General features: G+C 32.0%; 2 protein-coding genes across 3 annotated transcripts; one reads left to right on the forward strand and one right to left on the reverse strand.

Moving 5' to 3' along the window:
- The first annotated feature begins 2,919 nt into the window (after positions 1-2,919).
- LOC142233466 (uncharacterized) lies at positions 2,920-5,526 on the forward strand. The gene is made up of 2 exons (XM_075304402.1): positions 2,920-3,721; positions 3,785-5,526. Exons 1-2 carry the CDS (start codon positions 3,667-3,669, stop codon positions 5,368-5,370), a joined length of 1,641 nt encoding a protein of 546 aa, XP_075160517.1. The 5' UTR covers positions 2,920-3,666; the 3' UTR covers positions 5,371-5,526.
- Positions 5,527-12,969: 7,443 nt separating this feature from the next.
- Positions 12,970-25,604, reverse strand: dre4 (SPT16 homolog, facilitates chromatin remodeling subunit dre4). Of its 2 annotated transcripts, XM_075304403.1 has the most exons (9): positions 25,000-25,604; positions 22,915-23,178; positions 22,548-22,847; positions 21,300-22,477; positions 20,363-21,229; positions 20,029-20,297; positions 19,428-19,578; positions 13,918-14,019; positions 12,970-13,674 (listed from the first exon to the last, which is right to left on the reverse strand). In XM_075304403.1, exons 1-9 carry the CDS (start codon positions 25,066-25,068, stop codon positions 13,482-13,484), a joined length of 3,393 nt encoding a protein of 1,130 aa, XP_075160518.1. In that variant the 5' UTR covers positions 25,069-25,604; the 3' UTR covers positions 12,970-13,481. The 2 variants fall into 2 exon arrangements, with proteins under 2 accessions (XP_075160518.1, XP_075160519.1); XM_075304404.1 differs by lacking the exon at positions 13,918-14,019 and having other exon boundaries at positions 25,000-25,601.
- Positions 25,605-26,056: the final 452 nt, after the last annotated feature.

Below are 26,056 nucleotides of genomic sequence, written 5' to 3' on the forward strand. Positions count from 1 at the left end.
CCAACCTTTTAGTGTCAATCACAGTTTTAATTGAGCAAAAAAAAATACTTGATTAAAAAATTAATTGATTTTATTAGCAAATTAAAATTAATTTTTTAATTGATTCAATTAAAAATTTAATTGATGTTGACTGCAAAACTCAATTAATTTTTTAATTAAAAAAGGTAACTATTTTCAATTACTTTCCGAATTGACATAGTGTTTTTAGTTTGATTAATAATTGATTGCTTGAAAACAAATTAATGAAAATTAAAAAAACTGTCCATCACTTTTTTTAACTGACTTAGTCTTACGAGTTTGATTAAAAAGTTAATTCTATTAATTAATTTTTTTATTAAAAATTTTAAAATTTTCAATCAAACATGACTAGATTAACATGTTTCTAGATTAATTAAAAAGTTATTTGAATCAATTAATTTTTTGATTGAAAAAGTTTTCAGTTTCAATTAACTTTTTAATTGGAAATATTTTGGTGATATTTTTTCTGTGTAGTGATTTTTGAGTAGAAAAAAAGTAAACAAAAAGAAACAAGAAGTTGATGAAAATGTAAGTATTATTCTATTTTGGCAAAATACATTTAAGAAAATATATTATTACCTGCATTTAGGGAAACGGATTAAAGGAAGGAATGCTCAGTAGCCGCTTTAAAAAAACTCATTTTTTCAACAACATATTTAAAAGCTTCTTTTGACAGACGAAAACGCCTTTTAAATCTATGGATGTACAAAACACAATTAGTTAAAAGCACTCACTTCAAAATAGAATCACTTACTCTACTTCAGGCAATGCTAAAAGGCTGCTTTTGTCACGAATATTTTTCCTTATTAATGCCACTTTGTACTCATCCTCTGAATCCGAAAATTTACTGCGATCGAAATGTTTCTCTATACGAAACAGAACTCGATGACGAATGCGGTGATTTGGTCCCAGATATCTTATCATTCAGTTCCGGAAAATTGCACCATTACCAAGAGCTAAATTGTAAGGGTGCACCCAAAAAATCACCCCAAAACATGTTTCAAGGACAAAATGTTATTTTTGAACGGTGAACAAGGAACATTTTTCGAAGAATTTCCGACCAATCAGCTTATCCTCATTCCTTCTTAAGACTGTGGAGAGGCTGATAAATATTTATCTTAGTACTAGCATCAATTCAAGATTGCTCTCGAAACGACAACATGCTTACTCGAAGGGCAAATCTACTAGACCACATTGCATGCACTACTCAGCTGTATTGAAAGTTCACTATCTGTCAATTGTGGATTCTCTAGACATCGGAAGGACCATCCGAGCTCGATATTAAATGGATTGACAACTCTGAATGATGACCGAGGGATACTGTTATGCTGTTAGACCAACTTCTAACGAAGCGACGTATTTCAGTCACACTAAGACAAGCAAACATACATACTGAGAATGGTCTTGGGGTAAATCCTGCAAAGACAGAACTAGTCATGCACTGCAAAGAACGCAAAAGAACCCTTTGGTGAGTGTCCAAATTACCTTGGGATTATTTTGGGCAGGAGCTTAATATTGAAGAAAGGGCGTAAATAGCCACGATAACTTTGTACTCGTGCAAAAAGGCAATATGAAAAAAGTGGGGACTAAAATTGTGCATTTGCTATATATGGCAGTGTTTAGACCTATAATGTGTTGTAGCCTAGTGGCCGGCGCTTCCGCATATCTCAGGTGCATTCAGTAAGACAGGAACAGATTCCCTTAATGTCTTGCTGCATCTGATGCCTTTAGACATTTTGACCAAACAGTCCGCTGCACCAACGGCTGCACGGTTGCGCAAGCTATCGCTGTGGTCGGAAAAATGTACGGTCACAGTTCGGTCCTCAAAATAATGCCACATGTGCCAAACGTAATGGAGCACATGTTTTATACTTTCGAGTTCATGTGCCTATAATAATATTACCTACCAAACTCAATTTTTCTTTTTGTAACAAAACTGCTGTGCAAATTCATTAAAAACATAATTATGACGAAAGTTGGAAAGAATAATTAAGGGAGCCACCGTGGTGCAATGGTTAGCATGTGAACTTCACGTTTTTGTTCCCGATCACAATTATTAAAGGATGGTCATGCCAGCAATATTCCGTAGTCGGCTCAATCCCCCCAACCAAATCTGAAAAGACTGCTAAGTAAATACCCACCAAAGGTTCCGACAAATTTTCACGCAATAAGGCAACAATTTTAATTTTATAGAAAATCTTATTAGAAGTATGTCCAAAAGTATTAAAGATACTCAAAAACAAAAAGGTATTTCAATTCAAAAGTACATGTCATGTACCCGTTTTTGCACGCTACAGTATGTTGCACCTGCGAGTTGTACTTTGCACACAACAATACGGTCTCAGACTGTTCCTTCGTTGCGTTCCATACAAATTATGATTGAAACACATGTAGTTATTTTCCGTATGCTTGCACCATACTTCATTCCTCCAACGACCCGTTTAAAAGTAATATTGCTTGTCTACAGAGAAGTGGTTACTGACTGAATTCTTCCTATAAGTATTCCTGGTAATAGGAGTTTTTACCCTTTTTTCGCCAAGTTAGTGATGAATCAATTGTCATATTTAAACCAAAAATGTCGCCTACTAATTTCGAGTATATTGGGGATATTAAGTCTTTTAGGTATACTCCGGACCAGATACATAAAATTGCGCTATAACCTGTGTTTAACAAACCGGAATTGGTTTATACCTTTTGACATATGCCAAGTATTAGATTGGTTTAGGGTATCTTGTGGTCGTTTATACCCGACTTTAGCTCTTGTTTTATTGCTTTCCTTATTAAACCTGAAAGTAAAAGGCCTTGCTAATTTAAATATATGTATGTGTCATATGGCAAATGGTAACACTTATACAAAATACAAGAATAGCATAATTATACAAAACTATTCTGTGACAAATGGCAATAAAACAAAACATTCATTCTAAGGATATAACCAAGATACACTACAAAACATCATGGCCATTACTCCATATATAAATGGGGAAAGAGTTATTGCAGGCACATTTCGGGACAACGAAAATACCGCAAGAAATCGATCAAACATCAAACTTCTTGTTTACTCAGCCTATTTTTTGCCTTGGTTACGCTGGAGAACCCAACAGTTCAATGTATGAATGATGGTGGATGCACACCACCAAAGGAATGAAAATGAAAAAAATTCGTATAGTAGCTGGGAAAAAGAAAATTATCATTTGAGTAAGACAGGCAAAAGTTGTCACAACGTGGCTACGAACAGCACGAACCTTTGTTTTTATTTTTGGAAATATACATAGAACAACAAAAAATATTATTAAGAATATTCGAAACAAAAGTAAGCCATTAAAACGGAAGGTGGATAATAAAAGCCGAAAATTTTCTATATAGCCTCTAATGGTGATGGTATGAGGATTGAGCAAAAAATATCCTCAAATTTATGGCCAAAAAAAAGTAAACAGTAAATTGCCAACTAACTGCATGACTTATTCCAACGGATTTATATCAACTCGAAAGTCTAGGATCCAGAGAAGTGTAAGGGGATGGTAGGTAAACACCAATGACAAGAACCTTTTTCAAATCAATGCAAGAAATATGTGGTTTTTGTAAATCCAAACATTCGAACACGCATTGTGAACGAAGTATATCCATCGATATTAAGAAGACAACGTAATGGCAAACTCATACGAACCTGATACCGAATCGGATGAGGACTGCGAAGTCTATTGTAAGAGATCAAAAGTTAAAAATTCCATAAAAAAAAATCAAAATTCGTTTTTTATGCTTACAGTTTTGAAACCAGTCAATGAATACAATATTGTAGATAAAATCAAGGAGGCTAATAAGGAATTATTTGCCTATGGTGCTGATGGAGATTTGGGACAAGTGGAAAACGATGATCAAACATCGCCTTTAGTGTGTAGTCGCAAAGTTAGCTTTGCTATAAATCTGGAAGTATATGAACCCCAAAGCGGTATAAGTTTACAAGAATTGGAAAAGAAATTGGGTAAAGATCCTACAGGATCTGAAGAAGAACAAGAACCTAACAAAGAATCAATTAAATTGGAAGTTATCAATGAGGAAGAGGCCACCATTGATACAGAGGATATAAAGAAATCGGAAGATCAAAGTGACCACTCTAAAGAAGAACCCGGAATAGAATCCCGTGAATCTCAAGATCCTTGGACTACAATGGAACCTTTAGCTAATGACGAAGCCATTGAAGAGATATGTGAAGAAATTCTTGTTATGGATATGGAAAGTGGAGGAGTTACAAATGTAACCACCACTACCACATCATCTATGGCCTATGAAAGTCCTAGCACTTTACAAAGAAAAATTCTTAAACAAATAACCTTTGATTGTGATGATGAACAGGATAATAAAAGTCTTACAAATCTTTTAATATCGGATAATGAAAATGACGATGATGATAATGAGGAGGAGGAGGGAGAGATGGTACATAAACCTCAGGAAGATTTTCTTATAAATGATCCCAATGATGATGATCATTATGAATTTGATTACAATGAGCCTTTATTGGAGGAGCATAGTGATAATGAAGAAAACCAAAATTACCATTATCATTCAGAAAATAATGATAATCATCAAGATAATGAAAATGATGACAACGCCGACGATGATGATGATGATGATAAACTTTCCATAATTGTTGCTTCATATCTGCCCGATGATGGATATGATTGTGATGACAAAGCCTCCTTAACTTCAAGCAATAAATGCAGCAACCACAATCATCATCCATCCTTTCGTAATCGCCACAAAATACCCTCATTTCGTAATCGTTTCTCTTTCAAACGTAAAACAAATCCCTCCAATATGGTGGCCTCATCCACTCACAATAACAACAATCGTTTTCAGCCACCTCCTGAAGTCACTGATCTAAAATTACACTATAAAACTTGTTGTGAATTTAAAAATGCCCAACAAAAGTTACCCAAATACACTGGCTATCTTTCGGAATATGGTCTATCACGTGATCAGCTATTGGAACGTGAACAAAAATTACAAACTAAACAACGCTCTCTACTGCAGCAAACTCTGAAGACATCGGAAGATGAAATGCGTAAAATGCATGACAATGAAAGGGCCTTTACCAAATGGCTAAAGAATAAAATGCGTTTTCCCCTAAATAAGACACGCAATATGTTCGATGTGAAACGTCCTTTTGGCCTGAGAAAGTGTACAAGTGTTAGCAGTGGTACGGCGACAACTGTGACATTGACCCAAAATCAACAACAACAGCAGCATTCCCTCGTCTCCATGCACCAAGTGAATGGTGACAATCGGCATAACAATCAAATTCCCCATACCACGCGTTATCGTAGTATTAGTGCGAAATTTAGAAAAAAATAATTAATTAAAAACAAAAAGTATTGTCTAATGTATGTGTAGTAATGCAAGGTTGGTTTCTTTTCTCTCTTTAAGAGAGACAAAGTAAACTTAAAAATTGTAAATAAACAAATATAATTTAATTTTTTGTTATATAAAAAAAACTCTTTAGTAACTTAACCATTTGTTATTATTGTTTTTCGTCCTTTAACATAGGGCTCCAGGAGCCTATTAGCCAGTTTCCCCTAAAGAGAAATTCTATGACTGTATTGGAAACACAGTTGCCACACTTGGAAGAATTCTATCAAAATTGGTAGATTTTTACTGTTTGGTAGATTCGTACAATTCTTGATGTTTTGCAAAATATTCCTCTGCAACTAAGAGGTACTTCACACATTTTTATAGAAAAAACTTTTTGACAAAGCTTTTATAGTAATACAAATTTGACAAAATTTCCTGTACAAACGAAATTTTGACAAATCTTTCTATAAAAATAAAATGTTGACACAATTTTCCATAGAAATAAAATTTTGAAAAAAATTTCCTATAGAAATGTTATTTCGACAAAATGTCCTAAAGAAATGAAATTTTAACAAAATTTCCTATAGAAATGACATTTTGATAAAATTATCTATAGAAATGAAATTTTGACAAAATTTCCTATAGAAATAAAATTGTGACAAAATTTCCTGTAGAAATGAAATTTTGACAAAATTTCCTATAGAAATGAAATTTTGACAAAATTTCCTATCGAAATGAAAATTTGACAAAATTTCCTATAGAAATGAAAATTTGACAAAATTTCCTTTAGAAATGAAATTTTGACAAAATTTCCTATAGAAATGAAATTTTGACAAAATTTCTTATAGAAATGAAATTTTGACAAAATTTCCTTTAGAAATGAAATTTTGACAAAATTTCCTATAGAAATGAAATTTTGACAAAATTTCCTATAGAAATGAAATTTTGACAAAATTTCCTATAGAAATGAAATTTGACCAAATTTCCTATAGAAATGAAATTTTAACAAAATTTCCTATAGAAATTAAATTTTTGACAAAATTTCCTATAGAAATAAAATTTTGACAAAATTTCCTATAGAAATGAAATTTTGACAAAATTTCCTATAGAAATGAAATTTTGACAAAATTGCCTATAAAAATGAAATTTTGAAAAATTTTCTATAGAAATGAAATTTTTGACAAAATTTCCTATAGAAATGAAATTTTAACAAAATTTCCTATTGACATGAAATTTGGATAAAATTTCCTATTGACATGAAATTTTGACAAAATTTCCTATAGAAATGAAATTTTGACAAAATTTCCTATCGAAATGAAAATTTGACAAAATTTCCTATAGAAATGAAATTTTGACAAAATTCCCTATAGAAATGAAATTTTGACAAAATTTCCTATAGAAATGAAATTTTGACAAAATTTCCTATAGAAATTAAATTTTGACAAAATTTCCTATAGAAATGAAATTTGACCAAATTTCCTATAGAAATGAAATTTTAACAAAATTTCCTATAGAAATGAAATTTTGACAAAATTTCCTATAGAAATAAAATTTTGACAAAATTTCCTATAGAAATGAAATTTTGACAAAATTTCCTATAGAAATGAAATTTTGACAAAATTTCCTATAGAAATGAAATTTTGACAAAATTTCCTATAGAAATGAAATTTTAAAAAAATTTGCTATAAAAATGAAATTTCGACAAAATGTCCTAAAGAAATAAAATTATGACAAAATTTCCTATAGAAATATTTGGGAGCCACCGTGGTGCAATGGTTAGCATGCCCGCCTTGGTCGTGGGTTCGATTCCTGCTTCGACCGAACACCAAAAAGTTTTTCAGCAGTGGATTATCCCACCTCAGTAATGCTGGTGACATTTCTGAGGGTTTCAAAGCTTCTCTAAGTGGTTTCACTGCAATGTGGAACGCCGTTCGGACTCGACTATAAAAAGGAGGTCCCTTGTCATTGAGCTTAACATGGAATCGGGCAGCTCTCAGTGATAAGAGAGAAGTTCACCAATGTGGTATCACAATGGACTGAATAGTCTAAGTGAGCCTGATACATCGGGCTGCCACCTAACCTAACCTAACCTAACCTAACCTATGGAAATGAAATTTTGACATTTCCTATAAAAATAAAATTTTGAGAAAATTATCTATAGAAATAAAATTTTAAAAAAATTTCCTATAGAAATGAAATTTTGACAAAATTACCCATAGAAATGAAATTTTGACAAAATTTCTTTTAGAAATGAAGTTTTGACGAAATTTCCTATAGAAATGAAGTTTTGACAAAATTTCCTATAGAAATTAAATTTTAACAAAATTTCCTTCAGAAATGAAATTTAAAAAAAATTCCTATAGAAATGAAATTTAAAAAAAAAATTCTATAGAAATGAAATTTTAACAAAATTTCGTATAGAAATGAAATTTTGACAAAATTTCGTATAGAAATGAAATTTTGACAAAATTTCATATAGAAATGAAATTTTGACAAAATTTCATATAGAAATGAAATTTTGAAAAAATTTCCTATGGAAATGAACTTTTAACAAAATTTCCTATAGAAATGAAATTTTGATAAAATTTCGTATAGAAATGAAATTTTGACAAAATTTCCTATAAAAATGAAATTTTAACAAAATTTCCTATAAATATGAAATTTTAACAAAATTTCCTATAAAAATGAAATTTTGACAAAATTTTCTATAAAAATGAAATTTTGACAAAATTTCCTATAGAAATGAAATTTTGACAAAATGTCCTAAAGAAAAAAAATTATGACAAAATTTCCTATAGAAATGAAATTTTAACAAAATTTCCTATAGAAATGAAATTTTGACAAAATTTCCTATAAAAATGAAATTTTGAAAAATTTTCTATAGAAATGAAATTTTTGACAAAATTTCCTGTAGAAATGAAATTTTAACAAAATTTCCTATTGACATGAAATTTGGTTAAAATTTCCTATTGACATGAAATTTTGACAAAATTTCCTATAAAAATGAAATTTTGACAAAATTTCCTATAGAAATGAAATTTTGACAAAATGTCCTAAAGAAAAAAAATTATGACAAAATTTCCTATAGAAATGAAATTTTAACAAAATTTCCTATAGAAATGAAATTTTGACAAAATTTCCTATAAAAATGAAATTTTGAAAAATTTTCTATAGAAATGAAATTTTTGACAAAATTTCCTGTAGAAATGAAATTTTAACAAAATTTCCTATTGACATGAAATTTGGATAAAATTTCCTATTGACATGAAATTTTGACAAAATTTCCTATAAAAACGAAATTTTGACAAAATTTCCTATAAAAATGAAATTTTAAAAAATTTTCCTATAGAAATAAAATTTTGAGAAAATAAATAAATAAAAATAAATAAATAAAGAAATAAAATTTTGACAATATTTCCTATAGAAATGAAATTTTTGACAAAATTTCTATAGAAATGAAATTTTTGACAAAATTTCCTATAGAAATGAAATTTTTACAAAATTTCCTATAGAAATGAAATTTTGACAAAATTTCCTATAGAAATGAAATTTTTGACAAAATTTCCTATAGAAATGAAATTTTGACAAAATTTCCTATAGAAATGAAATTTTGACAAAATTTCCTATAGAAATGAAATTTTGACAAAATTTCCTTTAGAAATGAAATTTTGACAAAATTTCCTATAGAAATGAAATTTTGACAAAATTTCCTATAGAAATGAAATTTTAACAAAATTTCCTTTAGAAATGAAATTATAACAAAATTTCCTTTAGAAATGAAATTTAAAAAAATATTTTGACAAAATTTCCCATAGAAATGAAATGTTGACAAAATTTCCCATAGAAATGAAATTTTGACCAAATTTCCAAAAGAATACAATATTTCAATTAAAAAAAGAAATGTACTAATCCCCCTGCCAAAATGTCAAAGTGCAATTTTATCCCAATCACTACCATGGACTCTGAAGTGATACTATAACAATCTTGAAGGGGATTTTACCAAAAACAGATGAAAGTATTTTGCCATCACTATTGTTAGAGAAAGTATATTGATAGGTTTTGAAATCCATGAGCAAATACACAGAATAAAGTAAACTATGTTATGGGAAAATGAACTACCTCAGATAAACATTGAACTAAATTGTGGCGGTATAAAAATAGACCCCAGGACAATGAACCCCAAAACCCAAATTAAACAGAGCCCCAAAAATGCGTCCCCATGAAAACGATCTAAACCAAATGTAACAAATGACAAAATTTCCTGTAGAAATGAAATTTTCACAAAAATTCCTATAGAAATGAAATTTTGATAAAATTTCCTATTGACATGAAATTTTGACAAAATTTCCTATAAAAAAACCCAAATGAAACAAAGCCCCAAAATTACGGCCCCATGAAAATGATCTCAACCAAATGTAACTAAAGTATGAAAATCGACACTAGAGCAAAATTAGGGCTTATTTCACTTTTGTTTTAAAAGACTGTGTTAAAATTAACCCTAATACTTAGTACTAAGTTCGTTTCTGCCAAAAAACGAATATCTTCATCTATCTCCGCAAATAGGGTCTCAAACGCAAGGATGTTAACTTATTTATGCGAAATAATATGCCTGCCTATTTTTTCGTGCGAAAAATCCATGGTTGTATAAATATGTGTTTAAAAATGCTCAAAACTAAGATTTCGCATTTATTCCGCGCTAACGTTTTTATATGGAGTATAACAGTTTTTCGTGCGAAAAGGTGATCTTAGCACTAGGCTTAACTGAGAGAAAATTAAATATGTGTTACTGAGTACGACGAATATTAGTTTTTTTTTATACCCTAAACCACATCGTGATCAGGGTATAATAAGTTTGATGTGCCAAAAAATGTGCCTACCAGAAATATTGATTTTAGACCCCATAAAATATATACCGATCGACTCAGAATCACCTCCTAGCGCTTGGTGTCCGTCCGTCTGTCCATGTATTTGTTGTTCACAGTGTTTTTGGCACAAGGACGAACGCTATTGAATTTGGAAGAAATCGTATCAAATTTATATATAGCTCCCATATATATGTATCGTCCGATTTCGACAAATGGGGTCACGTTGCACTTTTTTTACTAACCGATCGTCGTCAAATTTGGCACAAAGTAATCTTCTGCATCACCCTTTAAGTCTGCAAAATTTCATCGAAATCGGTTCATAATTAGCTATAGCTCCCATATTTATCAACCGATTATACTCAAATTTGGCTAAATGTAATCTTCTATAGCACTAACTGTATGTGCAAAATTTCATCTAAATCGGTTCAGATTTAGATGTAGCTCCCATATATATGTATCGCCCGATTTTGCCAAATTAGGTCATAAAACCCTTATTTATCAACCGATCTTACTCAAACTTGGCTTATGCAAGGGTCACACTGGGCAAATATTTGACAGAATTCGAAAAAGAATCCGTCGCCACAGCCAAACCAGCAAACATTTTGAGCTCATATTGGATATATACTATCATGGTACGGTTATTTTCAAAAAACCGTATCCACATACTTGGAAAATGGTTCTGGAAAAATGTCATTTTGGTCAAATATTTGCCTAGTGTGACCATAGCCTTATGCCCATGTTCCCAAATCCACTTCCAGGTGAATGTGAATAATTTCCACGATTTTCGTGTCCTACAATCCACTTTCACCGGAATTTTCGTAAATTCAATTCACTTGCAAAAGTCTTGTGCCCATGTTCCCAAATCCACTTCCAGGTGAATGTGAATCAATTCCACGATTTTCGTGTCCTACAATCCACTTTCACCGGAATTTTCGTGAAATCAATTCACTTGCAAAATTCTTGGTGAAAGTTTAATTATGTCCAAGATGGGTTATTTCCGGTTAAAAAAAGTACTCGCGTAAAAAATTTGAAATGTTTTATATTTAATACATGAGTTTTATTAAAACTGCGTCATTTTTAATTAAAAAAAAAATAATAAATTATAATAAGTCTACTGATTCCATTTATTTTGATTTCTGCCTTAGTGAATTTTTGTGTGATTTGTACAACAGAAAAGTTCAAAAAAGAACGTGGAATTAAGAAAACCAAATTTTCACGTTCGTGGATTTGGCGTGAATAGTGGAAGTGGGATTGAAGTGGATATCGGAACATGGGTGTTAGTCTAATATTTTATAGTGCTAACAATATGAGCAAAAAATCATCGAAATCGGTTCAATTCCACGATTTTCGTGTCCTACAATCCACTTTCACCGGAATTTTCGTAAATTCAATTCACTTGCAAAAGTCTTGTGCCCATGTTCCCAAATCCACTTCCAGGTGAATGTGAATCAATTCCACGATTTTCGTGTCCTACAATCCACTTTCACCGGAATTTTCGTGAAATCAATTCACTTGCAAAATTCTTGGTGAAAGTTTAATTATGTCCAAGATGGGTTATTTCCGGTTAAAAAAAGTACTCGCGTAAAAAATTTGAAATGTTTTATATTTAATACATGAGTTTTATTAAAACTGCGTCATTTTTAATTAAAAAAAAAATAAATTATAATAAGTCTACTGATTCCATTTATTTTGATTTCTGCCTTAGTGAATTTTTGTGTGATTTGTACAACAGAAAAGTTCAAAAAAGAACGTGGAATTAAGAAAACCAAATTTTCACGTTCGTGGATTTGGCGTGAATAGTGGAAGTGGGATTGAAGTGGATATCGGAACATGGGTGTTAGTCTAATATTTTATAGTGCTAACAATATGAGCAAAAAATCATCGAAATCGGTTCAGATTTTCATATAGCTCCCTTATATATGTATCGCCCGATTTTGCCAAATTTGGCCCTAATAACATTATTTTTGACCATAGAGGCCTCATTTATTAACTGATCATACCCAAATTTTGCCCAAGGTAACCGTCTGTGGTATCAATCAGACCTGCAAAATATTATACAAATTGGTTCAGATTTAGATATAGCTCCCATATATATGCATCGCTCGATTTTCCCAAATTTTGCCATAATACTCTTATTTATAAACCAATGTTACTCAAATTTCAAATTTTGATGTACTAGAGCCTATCGTATTTAGACTTACATGTAGCTGTTACAAAATAATATTACACGATTTTTTCAAATTTGGATTTATCACCCACAACTAATTTAGCGATTCCCTCTTTTTTAATAATGGACTCAATATTAGCAGCATACTAACTCTGTAGGTGCAAAATCAACTATAGCTCCTAATATTGGACATTTCTGCTCAGCTTGTGACAAAACTCCCATAAACATGTACCGCTTTATGTTCTTAAACATGAACCCAAACCTATACCATTGATACCCCACAAACAATGTCTACTAATTCAGTAGGGATGGCTTAGGGTATGATATAGTCGGCCGCGCCCGACTTTCTACTTTACTCACTTGCTTTGTTTTTGTTACGTCAGTAAATATTGTATTCACTCAGTCCCACATAAATCAGTTTATATTCCCGTTATTTAAAAAAATCCTTGGTAATTGCCAAAAAATAACTATAAATAGATTTCACAAAAATTATTATTGATATACCTTTGTCAATCAATCCATTAGTTAATAATACTGCTTAAGTTTAAATTGAGAATAAAACACCAAATATTTTTGATTTTTTTCTTTTTATTTTTAAATATTCGTTTTCTTTGTATAACCATAAAAATGTTTCTGCGAAAAATCATGGAATATTTCCATTCTCTTACAATATATTAGAGTGAAGAATCTTGCTGATGAAATAGTTTAGAAATTCACAAAGTAGAATTATTCAACAGAAAAAAATAAAACGAGAAGCTAATCATCCCTTAAAGGAGTTAGGCTTTAATAACAAGACATTATTTAAGAATTTTTAAGATACATGTAACTTTTATGGTTCTTTCTTTTTTTTTTTTTTTGTTCAACAAGAAAACATAGTTTTTTGTGGTAGCATGGAAATACTAAAAAAACTGAGAGTAGTGGGAAACTTAAGACAAAAAACTTTAGAAGTAAAGAATGTTAAGTTTATGCAAATGGAACGGTGAAAACGACTTAGGATAGGGATATAGAAAAATTATAAAAAAAACGCGAATTTTTAAACAGAAAATTTCTATTACAAGGAGGGAAAGAAATGACGACATTTATTAATGGCGAGACTTCTTGGATTTATGGTGACTGCCACCATCTCGACTATCATCTCGTGAACGCTTATGACTACTACTACTGTTATGATGACGATTCTTGTCACGGTCTTTATCCTTGTGCGACGAAGATGAGGAATGGTGTTTATCACGACTACGATCGTGATGTTTATCCTTATGAGATGATTTCACAGGGCTAATTGAAGGAAAGAAAATAAAATAAAAAGTATGTATATTAGAGTTTTGCGATTCAAAAAAATTGATATTATGGCAGTGTTTTTGCTTTTTTTAATTTGGAAAAATGGTTTTTGGTTTGAAACACAGGTTTAAAGCCAATAACTTATTACAGAAATTGCAATATGTTGTGTACATGTAATACTAAATCTAAGCATGTAAATGGGATTAAGGTATGGGAGATGCACATAGGAAAATCACAAACCTATTTGTGGTTTTTGAGGATTTCGATGATGCATTTGCAGAAGAAGACGAATGTGATTTACTTTTCTTCTTATTTCGCTCTTCAACAGCTCGATCTCGCCGACTGCACATTTTAGTAAAAACATAAGGAACATACAATGTAATAACGATTAAGGATACCATTAAAAAAAATGTACCAAAAACCAATATATACATGTAATATTTTATGAAAAATTTAAATACAATATGTTCTTAAATTGGGAAATAAAAAAAGGAAATATTTTTGAATTTGTGTGTGTGAGAAGCAGTGACGCCAATTTATTAAAAATAATACTTAATATTTTATTTATGCTCGACATTTATTATATCTTGTAACGATTTGAGACCTTTGTGAGGCTGTTACTAATGAAATCAAAGTAATTAAAAATTATAAACCGAAAATCTTCATCTAGTTATTTTATTTTTTTTTTTTTTCATTATATGTTTATTTGGTGTAATTATAATAATTTATTATTTAGATTAATTCATACCAACATTGTTAAATCAATTCAATAAAAATTAAAAAAATATCACGATGATGATCCCAAGCTTAAATAAAATATAGAGTATTAGTTGAAATAGAAAATACCGAATAAAAAATAAAAAAAACTCAAATTTTACTTAAATTTGGTTTTTGTAAACAAAAACATAAGAGATTTTTGGTGCGAAAAGAACAGTTTAAAGATTGGATAACAACATATAAACATCTATAACATGACATACAGTGGTGGCCATAGAATTAGAAACGATGAGTTTTCATTTGAGTTCACAACTTTCCGAAAGTGAGTCTCTCTCTTTCGAAATTCCCGTTATGCTCTCACTACAGTTCAAGATGTTCCTGTATTTGTATATTGAAATAAACACTTGAACCATTTTGGAATAATTGAGCGAATTTGTCTCACACGTGTTCTTGTGTGTGGTCATATAATTAGAAACGCCGATATAATTGGTGAAAATTTGTTAGGTAAGTCGAGGTTTTTTGGTTTTTAATTAACATCCGAATAAATATAAAATAATTCTGATTAAATATGGGGAAGAATAAGTCATGTACCCCAGAACCTCGCAAGTTGATTGCACGTTGCTATTACAAGGAAAAACAGTCTATTTCCGCCAAAGCAAAACGATTTTGTTGTTCTAAGAAAATGGTTTTTGGTGCGATACAAACTTATCGAGATGCTAGAAGCTTCGGGAACCCCAAACGAGCTCCAAAACCTAGAAAAACAACTGAACAGGACGATAGAGTTATTTCTAGAACGAAATAATCCATTTTTGACTGCGGTTGAAATAAATGATATTATAAGCCACAAATTTCACAGACTATTTCATCCAGAACTGTCAGACGCAGACTTAATGAAGCTGGGCATTGCATGAAAAAAACCGCTGGTTACAAGCAAAAATATTAAAAAACGGTTACAATTGTTAAAGGAGCACTTGAAGAAGCCTCTAAGATTCTGGAAAAAATTTCTATGGAGTGACGAATCAATGTTTAATTCGTTCGGATCAGATGGAAAATGCTACGTTAGAAGGTCTTTGAACAATTCATTGGATCCTACACACAAAAAAATTTTTTTCTGATTCAATCACGAAATTAATTGATCCAATTAATTTTTAATTGAAATGTCTTCAATCACAGAATATGATAGTATCAATTAAAAAATTAATTGAAGGTCAATTAAAAAGTTAATTGATACTATTATTTTTGTGATTGATTTTTTTTCAATTAAAAAATTTTTTGAAACAATTAAATTTTTAATTGAATATTTTTTAAAACTCAATTAAAATTTTAATTGGAAAAATTTTCGTGAAATTTTTTTGTGTGTAGATACACCATCAAGCCAATTAAAAACGGAGGCGGAAATGTGATGGTATGGGGAGCATTCAGTTGGTATAGTATTGGCCCCATACATCGCATAGATGGACGCATGGATTAACATCAATATAAAAATATATTGGAAAATATAATGGATCCATACTCATTCGCAAATATCCCGGTAACAAAAATTTTTTCAACAGGATAACGATCGCGAAGCACACTTCGCGTGTAGTAAAACAATGGTTTACGGATACAAAAACCACGGTTTTGTCCTGGCCACTTCAAAGTACGGATTTAAATCCCATAGAAAATCTATGGGAGGATGTGGAACGAATGTTGAAAACAAAGACTTCTAAAAATAATGATGATCACTTTCGAAATATAAGGGAAGTTTGGAATTCGATACCAGATTCACGATACCGGACTTTGGCTGAGAGTTTACCACGAAGATTGACCGAAGTTATTAAAAATAAGGGTTACCCAACGAAATACTAAATTTATGTATTATTGTTTCTAGTTATATTAATTGAAATGTATTATATTTTGCAGAAAATTTGGAATAATTTTGGATTTAAGAAGCAACTGTAATAAGCCGTCTTCGGGAATAAGACAAAACATAGAACAAACGGCTGGGATATATAAGATAAAGTGGTATCTATAATATGTATTGTATATTTACTTAAATTTTGGTCTAAAGTAGCTAAGGTGCTACAAAAGTTCAATTTTTAAATAGCGTTTCTAATTGTATGACCACCACTGTATATTTTGAATGAAACGAATTTACATGGACAACACTAGAAAATTTTGGTTAGAAGAGGTAAAGTACAAAATCTCCCCAGGAGTTAATTCTCTTTGCCATGGTTCAATGCAAAGTCTAATGAATTTTTAGTCTAACGAACAACGTGAAAACAATATTAATAAATAGAATGAGGACCATGTTATCTGCACTGTATTATTTTCTGACTTGACCGCAGTATAAATTTAAATGTATTTCATTTGAAGACTTAAAAGGGCGAAACTGATAATTCTAACAACAGCACCAAAAATGATGGCTTTTCGTATTACTTATTTGAAATACTAAATTTTAATTAATGTTAACAAATTTGATTTGGCGATTCTTTCTACCTGTTTTTGCTTCTCAATCATTGGCAGCACTGATGTAAATATAAAAACAATATTCGAAACAGCGACATCTATTGGTGGATAGAGGGGTTGGTTATACATATGAATACAACGAAATAAATTTACCTAACTTTCTCGATAATTTTCATGTTGATCAAATATCTGAAGTGATGATGAAGTGATAACGTCTAAAGGTTATACCTCATTCACATTACACTTCCAAAATCCACTTTACCCAGATTTGAAATGTCATTTGCCTTATAAAAAAGGGATTTCAAATCTACTTTTAGTATTTTGAGCCTAATGTGTATGTCCTATTAACCTACTAACGTCAAAAGCCATGCTTTTTTTTATTATTCGACAAATGTGTCATTGTAAAGAATGTGTCAAATAAGCCAAACTATACATGAAAATAGAATATCCATAGTCCTCAGTATAGATCTGACTAGGGATGGATGACTTAATTTGGGTCTTACTTCCCATGGAGAAATCATACAGGAATTATCCCCTTGCAAGCGTCACCAAGTGGGCTTTCCTCTAGATCTGGCTAAGTTTCCTATAAATCTGGCTTCTAATTTTAGGGAAAAAATTCAGTTTTTATCCTTTTTATCTTTGACATGTTTCTATTGAAGTATGGATAAAACTTTGCTACCAGAATTGACAATAATTTCCTCAATTTTTTTTTTATTTTTTGGAGGAATCAAGCGGCGTTTTGCTGAAATCATTCTGGCAGCCCTGACTCCCACTGCCTTGATATACAGTAATCCCTCGATTTACGTCGTCTCGGTTTACGTTGTTTCGATTTACGTCGTAAAATTTTTTGTTCCATCAAACTTCGATTTACGTCTTCGATTTTTTGCCCACTTTATCAGAAACGCCTTCCATAAGTAAAATAAGTATCAACGATGATGACATCGAAACATTTTTTTCTGAAATTCTTACCGAAATTACTGAATTACTTTTATTTTTGAAGTTTTTTATTATGTACACGCACATACATACATAAATGGACTTAGGAGTAAGTATGAGCAATTTTTAATTCGGTTTACGTCGTTTCGATTAACGTCGTCAAATTCCGGAACCAATCACGACGTAAATCGAGGGATTACTGTAACTACAAATCCCTCTCATGTTTATTTCGTTATGTTCCCAGCAAAAAAGAGCTTCCAAAAAAAGTAGTTTGGATCTCCAATCTGTGATCCGGAAGTAGTGCAAACTTGGATCATCTCTAATGAATTTTACATGGGCTTGTCATAGGATGGAAGTACTCCCTTTTTGGATCCTTTGCATTGCTTTAGAAATTTTTACAATTTGAAATACTTTTTCGCTCCGACCAGGGATTGAACCTGGGTTTACTGGCACCATAACAGAACGCCTTAGCACACTCAGCCACAAACGCCATTGAGCATAAAGCGTCGAAAGGTCAATTCAAATGTTTGTGATATGATCGTAATACGACACCAAGGAATAACATTCTATTTGTTTCACGAGATGTTCTTTATTAGTTGAACAAAAAATAAGAAACGTAGGTTCAAATCTCACCAGCAGCAATTTTTTTATCAAATATATTTCTAAAAAAATATTTTTTTATGTTATGTATGTATCGTTTTTATTTTTATTTTCGGCATATATTTTCGTATAAATATATTTTTTTCTATTAAAATCATTAAAAAAAAATTAAAACTTCTCGTAATTTGCAAACCCTTCTCAAAAGAAATTCCATGGAAGCGAAAAAGTCAAACGGCACAGGTTCAAATCCCAGCGGGGATGAAATTTATTTTTTTTTTTTAATATTATTTTTTTACTTTTTATGGATTTTCTATTTTTTTAATTTTTTTTATTAGTTTTCTATTATTTTGTAAAATTTAATTGTCCAAAATTTGCACTTAAAATAGCCTGATTGCGTTCTTTCTAATACTTGTCCACAAGGACTGCACCGGAAGTAGAAAAAAAATCATTGGGGGATCCCAAGGGGTCATTGGGGGTCCAAAAGGACTGCAGCGGAAGTTGAAAAAATCATTGGGGTACCCCGCGATGCTCTTTAGAAGAAATGTTTGTGGACTTGTCCAAAACGACTGCATCGGAAGTTGGAAAAACTCGATGGGGGATTCTTGGATGGGCGTTAAAAGAAATGTTTGTGGAACAACTTCCAATTTTTTTGCTGGGTTACTGCACTAATGTAATAACACGAAATATTCAACTGTATTCAACTCATTGGTGAACTAAGAAATATATTTTGTTGTACTCGAAGATAACGCTTCTATTAACCTAGAGATGTCGCTGATGCGATTTTTGTTCACGAATATTGATTTTACTGGAATTGTTATCTCAAGTGGAATTTTAAATCAAAAGGATGTTAAAAAAGTGTATGCATAAAATACTATTCAGAGAAAATTTCAAAAATAAAAAAATGAAATAAAATCTTAAAGCTCTCCTGGGGGTAAAAAATGTTTTCAAAATCAAATAATTTTTTTTTTCTTTTTTAACAAAAAAAAAAAAAAACAACCACCAATATAGAAAAAAATTCAAAATATAACAAACATAGAAATAAGACTCACCTGTGCTTTGAACTCTTTGAATGTTTAGAATGATGTTTGCCATTATGTTTTCCAGTGTCTACAGTTTCGTAGTCTCGATTACGATCTTCTTCAGCGGCTTCGCGTTCTAAATCAGACCAATCTTTACCCGATTCTTCGTCTGATCCTAATTCTGCAAAAGAAAAACACAAAAACGAAAATATTATTTTGCAATTATTGACTATTGGACTGAGTGGTTCACAAATGGAGCTGTAAGCTGATTGTTTTTTGACCCATTTCTGTATAATATTTCTCTTCGGCGCATCTATAGATAAGTTCGCCATTGTATCTAATCGAACTTTTAAGAGATGTAAATTGACTTATCGACTTTTATCAAAAATAATTTAAAAAAAAAAACGAATTTGAGTTGATAGTGAACGTGATTTAGATTTTTCAATCTGGTAATTTATGAAAAAGACGACAGCCGCAACGTCAAAAGTCGACTTTTCAAAAATCACAAAAAGGTGAAAGTCGATTTTTTTAATTCACATTACAATCTCTAAGTTAATGCCAAAATCATTTGCATTTGTTGTAGTCATATTACTTTCTCATTAAAATATGTAATTTGCATCATTGTACTCACCTTCACTGTCCTCATCACTATCATCTTCAGAAGCTTCAGAGTATTCCGAATCGTCATCGGATTCTACATCCGAATCCAAATCGGTAGGTTCATAAGCTTCGTCTTCTTCAGATTCGGCTTCTTCTTTTTCATCTTCACTGCCCGACTCAGGATCCAAGAAAGACCAACCACCTTGCTCAAAGAAGCCTTCCGGATCGTCGGTAATGGTCTTCATAATCTTGGCCCAATTCAATGATTGAATGCCTTCGGTGTAACGTATGTCGCAAGAACTGAAATTTGAAAATCCACAACAATTACATACGAAAATTTCCAGTGGTTATCAAACTAAACCTACTTCAGCCATTCTTTGACATGATCTAATAGATTCATAGGTACTGCATTAACCATTGCTACTTTCTTGTGATAGTCTTTGAAAATAAAAACCATATCGAAATTTCTTAAATGAAATTGAACACGCTCAAAGTGCAAACATTCCACATCGTCCAAGGTAATAACAAATGGTGGCCATTCGGTGAGATTTACCAAGCTGCCAGATGTGGGTTGTAGGGTAACAGTACTGCGGTATGGGCAACCAGGGAAACCCAATTCACGGAATGGTGTATCAAATTCCACTTGATGTTTGGTCATCGATTCTACCTTTTCACAGAAACTCTTAAATGCTGTCTTTAGCTTGTGTCTTAACTCCCTTTCAGCTTGTTCGGCGGCCAAATCATCGCGATCATGCATATGTTGATGTTTACCCAAATCTGTGGTGATCTCACCCACCTCGGTATAGAATTGTACATCGACATGTTTCTTTTTGCCAAACATAATGGCATGTTTCAAGTGGAAATGTAATAGAATTATCATTTCACCATCGCATGGTTGGAAAAATGCGCTCTTAATGTTGTTATAGAGTATATCAACTTTATCTCCTCGCACAGAGATGTAACGGAATCCATTGGTATGAGCTTCCAAGCTGCCAGTCATACGTTTTGTTACAATATTCGGTCTTATGTACAAATCCTTCAATTTGGGGTTACCCTTGCTTTGTGAGAGTATCAATGTGTCCTGTTTGACAAGATCTTCTTTTTCTCTTTCCTCAGCTTCACGAGTTTTGAAACGTTTCTGTACCTCTTTGATTAAACGGAAAGCATTATTTAAATTGGACGATGGGGCAACAACTTCGCCATGTTCCTTGACATTGGAACTACGGTAAGTGCTGGAAATGAAAAATTAATCGTTCACTTAGGTCATTCCTATTCCTATTCATTGTCATTTCATTTACTTACAGTTCTTTTACAAAAGTGGCTTCCGCATTGGGAAACTGGTAACCATCGTTCCTACCCACTGTGGCACCTGGATGGAAAAAGTTTATACGCAAATATGTATATTCACCCTCTACGGATTGTGATATATTCTTGATGGTGGATATATGAAATGGCACCGGAATACCAAAGACAGGCATAATAACCGTTTCGTATTTCTTATCCACATACAATTTAAGGTCACGAACTTCTGGTTCACGGGGCATTTGACTCATTGACTTGTAGGAGGCTGTATTTTTTCGCACTTTTTCCACTTCCTTCGAGTCATTTTGTTTTGAAAGTCTCTCCTTGGCTTTCTCATTAAGCAATTGGGCCAATTCTTTTTGATGTTGTTTGCGTTTTTCCTCTGTATTCGTTTCTGTGCGCAATTTACTATCCAAAACTGTATTCCGTTTACTTCTACCCAACATTTGTGAACTTTTGTCCTCTTTAACTTCTTCCTTTTCATCAGCATCTTCTTCCTCACTATCATCCTTTATGAAGATACCAATATTTTTTATTTTTTTCTTCGATGGGGTCATAATGCTGGCCGGTGATTGTTCACCCACCAAGACTGTATCACCAATGAAAAGGGCATATGTTTTGCCCTCCTTATCCGAGGCATCGGCATTGGTAAGACCCGCTATACCAACATTGATATTAAATACCATATTCTTCTTAACCACGGCCGTACACTTGGGCCCTATTATAATGGAATTCTCACGAAATTCAATGCCCATAGCAAAACCAAAGTTTTTGGTAAAACTATCCAATAAATTGGGTTTTTCTTTCTTCACATATTCCACGACATGATCATAGATTTCATTGAGCTTTGCTCCAGGTTTAAGCAATTTCAGTATTTCCTCTTGTACATTGACAAGGAAGTTGTAATTGCCTTGCATCTCTTCGGTGGGATTGACCAAAAATGTGCGCGAAATATTTGAACAATATGATTTGTAACGTGCTCCCAACGAGCAAACAATGGCTCCGAAATGAAGATGATTCTTATCGCTTAAGGCAGAGAATTTCAAACTGTATGTTCCTCCTGATTGTATAATGGCTGGATAACACATTTCCAATAAAGAACTATCGACACCAGTCACATATTTTTTATCAGTTAATGCCGATTCTACACCTTCCGACAATTTGGCATGTTTTACTTTCTAAAATTGACAAAAAAAGAACAATTTCTTAAAAACTATATTGGATTTTTTGTTATTTTACACATCATACCTTATCTGAATCGATAATGTCCATTATTTGATCTTTCAGATATTTATTGAATAGATCCACCGATACCAAAGAAGCCTTACGTATATTATTGATTTCTGGTTCGTCTTTTGGACACATTATATATGCAATGACTGCACTAACATCCACATTTTCAAATGCTGCTGATTTCAATGCTGCCTTCCAAGACTCACAAAATTCTCCGGGAAACCCATCTTTGATGAATACACCCAATTTCTTGCCATCTTTGGAGCCTTTGATAATTTCTTTCAATTTTTCGAAGTTGGCTTTATCCTTGTCATTCTGAAATTGTTTTTGAAAACAGTTTTTATATGGGAATGTGTGTGATGTGTTTTTATTTTACACTTACCCTATCTCGCACCAAGAGTTTTATTTCTGGTACACCATCTGCTTTACAATTTTCAATTTGTTTAAGAAATTCAATTTTTTTCTTACTGGTCAGAAAGTAAACACCATCTGCCGCAAATATTGATATGGTATCGGTAAGTTCATAGCCTAGTAGCCATGTTTGTAATGCTGTCGACTTTGAATATACGATATCCTCATCAACACCCACCACTGACATAATACAGTCGACTTTTGTTAGGGCATCATCATGAGTTATAGTTGGTGTCTAGAAAAAAATGAGAAGGTTTTGTTAGATTTTTTGCTAAATTTGGTATATATCGTTCCATGTTTTGATATAGTTCTCATAAAGACTCATCTCACGATTTGACTTCTTGAAGATATGGAAGCAGCAATTTGGTCAGATTTGCTTAAATTTTTAAATCTAAAGGTATTCTAGAACCATAAAGAGCAGTGTATATCGATCCATGTTTTGATATAGACATTACATAGGCCAATCTTCCGATTTAACTTCTTGAGGGCATGGATGCAGCAATGTTCATTCAATTCAATTCATTTTGGTTGAAATAAAGAGGTATATTACGTCAGTAAATAGCTATGCTAAAATTTTGGTATATGATTTGGCATATCTCCTATATTGCCCATATAGACTGATTAAAATTATCCATTTCGATTAGTAATCGATCACTATAAAAATCCACAGAAGTACGGTCTCGAATGATATGAAAAACGAAACTTAGACTATTCAATTCAATGTTTAGCTCGCCGATACCCCTTAGAGATGATTTGAAACATTCATAAATGTGACCAGTATTAGTGAGAGGGGATAATGTACTTTTTGGTGTTCGGTCGAAACTGGTATTGAACCCAAAAAGTTTTGTATGCAAGGCGGGCATCCTAACCATTGCACCATGGTGGCTCCCGATTATAGAGAAGTTCACCATTTGTGATATCACAATGGTATGAAACTGATTTTCTTAATGAACAAAGACGATGTTTGATAAAAAGTCAATATTCGGAGGAAGATGAAGGCGAATCAGAGTTCTTTAAATTCATCAATATATAAATTTGCAGTGCCTTACTTTACATTTAACATATTTTATTGAAAAAAAAAATAGTAAACAATAAAATTCAGTTCATTTTTTTATATTACAGGACATCATAACTAGGATGATCTAAAATCGGTCATTTTTTCAATGTTTTCATACACGATATTAAGTTTTTTCCAGAATTTATTGCCATTCAATTAGTTATACGACTGTAAACTAATTTCTTTTAGGAGAAAAATAGATCCTGAACTCTTGAAAATTGTTCACTCCTTACGTATAAGAAATATAGTACTCATACTAAAGCTAACGCACGCACTTCTATATAATGTTTTCGACTTCGCGCAAAATAAAAAAAAAATCAGGGTCAATATCTACCCAACATTTTATCTTTAAACCCCTACCTAAATATCTTTAACAACTTGTGGTAAAGTAGATTTGGCTTCAATTCGTGAAGGAAGCTATCTAATGGCGATTTCGATTGGGAAAAAAGGTGCAACATTCTCGAAATTCATTGCCAAATATAAAGGACACTGTCATAGATTTTGGATCCTGTATCCCTCGCAATATTATGAATTAACAATAACTTTGGAATGACACTATTATTTGAGCGAAAATACAATGAGGGAAAAAGTAGTGTAACACCAAGGCAACATATTTTTTGCGAATCGAAAACGCCCTAAGATTTGAGCAGCGGAACTTTCGACTACTTCAATATAAAATGTAGGTTCATAATCAGGCGTTATAAGCTTCAGGCTACAATACATGGATGTAAGTATCTATTAATCATAATTCTCTTGGCGCAATTTTTGGCCCATTGTTCTCCACTACATCTTCAGATGTAATGGATACCTTTACAGTTTATATTATTAACACAATTAGTCAATACCACTTCATAGTACCATTCATTGTATTATGGTTTTTGGACCGTTTATCCCAGTGAGTATTTGCATTCTTCCCTTTAAAAATGTAAACGCTTGTAAACTAGATCACTTGTATTTCACAATTATTTGATTTTAATTATATAGGACTACTGTACTCACCTTCCACTCATCATAGAGACGCTTTATTCGTCTCAAAAATGTATCCTTATCCAGCACAATGTTCGACATGTTGATGCTGTTGCAGTTTTTCCTTTGATTGTTAGCCGCTAAACGCACAGACTAAATTTATTTCTTTTGCGACGAAATCAAATGTACGAATCAGTTCTCTATCACAGAATGATTCAATTTGATCCAAAATGCAAGAAAATACCAGCTTTCTTGCCCAAAGTAGTCCTAAGAGGGGCTTTAAAGCCAACCACTAAATATTTTCTGCAAATAATTCACTGGTTTGTTGTCGTTTATAGAATTTTACCGACAAAATTCCTCTTGAAAATTGAAAGCCAATGCACCACACAAAGAGAGCAACACACACTGAATGACAAATGTCACAAAATTGACAAGCATCAAGCGTGCTTGTGAGACAAAGTTGCAAAAATTAGTACTTAAATTACAAATTATTAGAAATTAGGTTTTGTATTAATGTTTTTATAAACATTCCTTATATTCAGCAATAAATAACCGATTTATTGGCAAAGTCCGAACCAGCACTAATTTTTACAGACCCACGATTAAAGAATGTTCGTCATGGCCAATAGAAGCTAACTCAAATTTTTGCACTTTAGCAACACCGCTAACAATATGGCGGCATGCGGCATATATTTTGCATTCTGTCATTTACGAAATATCCCGCCAAAACAAAACGCTGAAATACAAAGAAGAATGGCAAGTAAAGAGGAACGAAAAAATGAATGAACTACTCTAAATTGAAACGTTTCTGCGCAGAGTAAAGAATGCTTGGAAGTTCTATTTCCTCAAAATCTCTACCATAAACTCTACTATTTTAGGATATCGCGAACAATATTAAAATTAAATAATTAAAATTAATTTTAAAAATCTCAATAGTGTTTTTCCAACTATATAACTTCTGTTAATACTACTTTAATACCATGGTCCAACCCTGCCAGCATTTCAAAGTTCCATTTCATCCTCATCGCTACCACAGACTCGTAAGTGACACTGTGATGGGAGAAGCGTATGAAAAAGTATGAAATGTACA

This window comes from Haematobia irritans, chromosome 4, assembly GCF_050003625.1.
Source record: "Haematobia irritans isolate KBUSLIRL chromosome 4, ASM5000362v1, whole genome shotgun sequence".
NCBI classification, from domain to species: Eukaryota; Metazoa; Arthropoda; class Insecta; order Diptera; family Muscidae; genus Haematobia; species Haematobia irritans.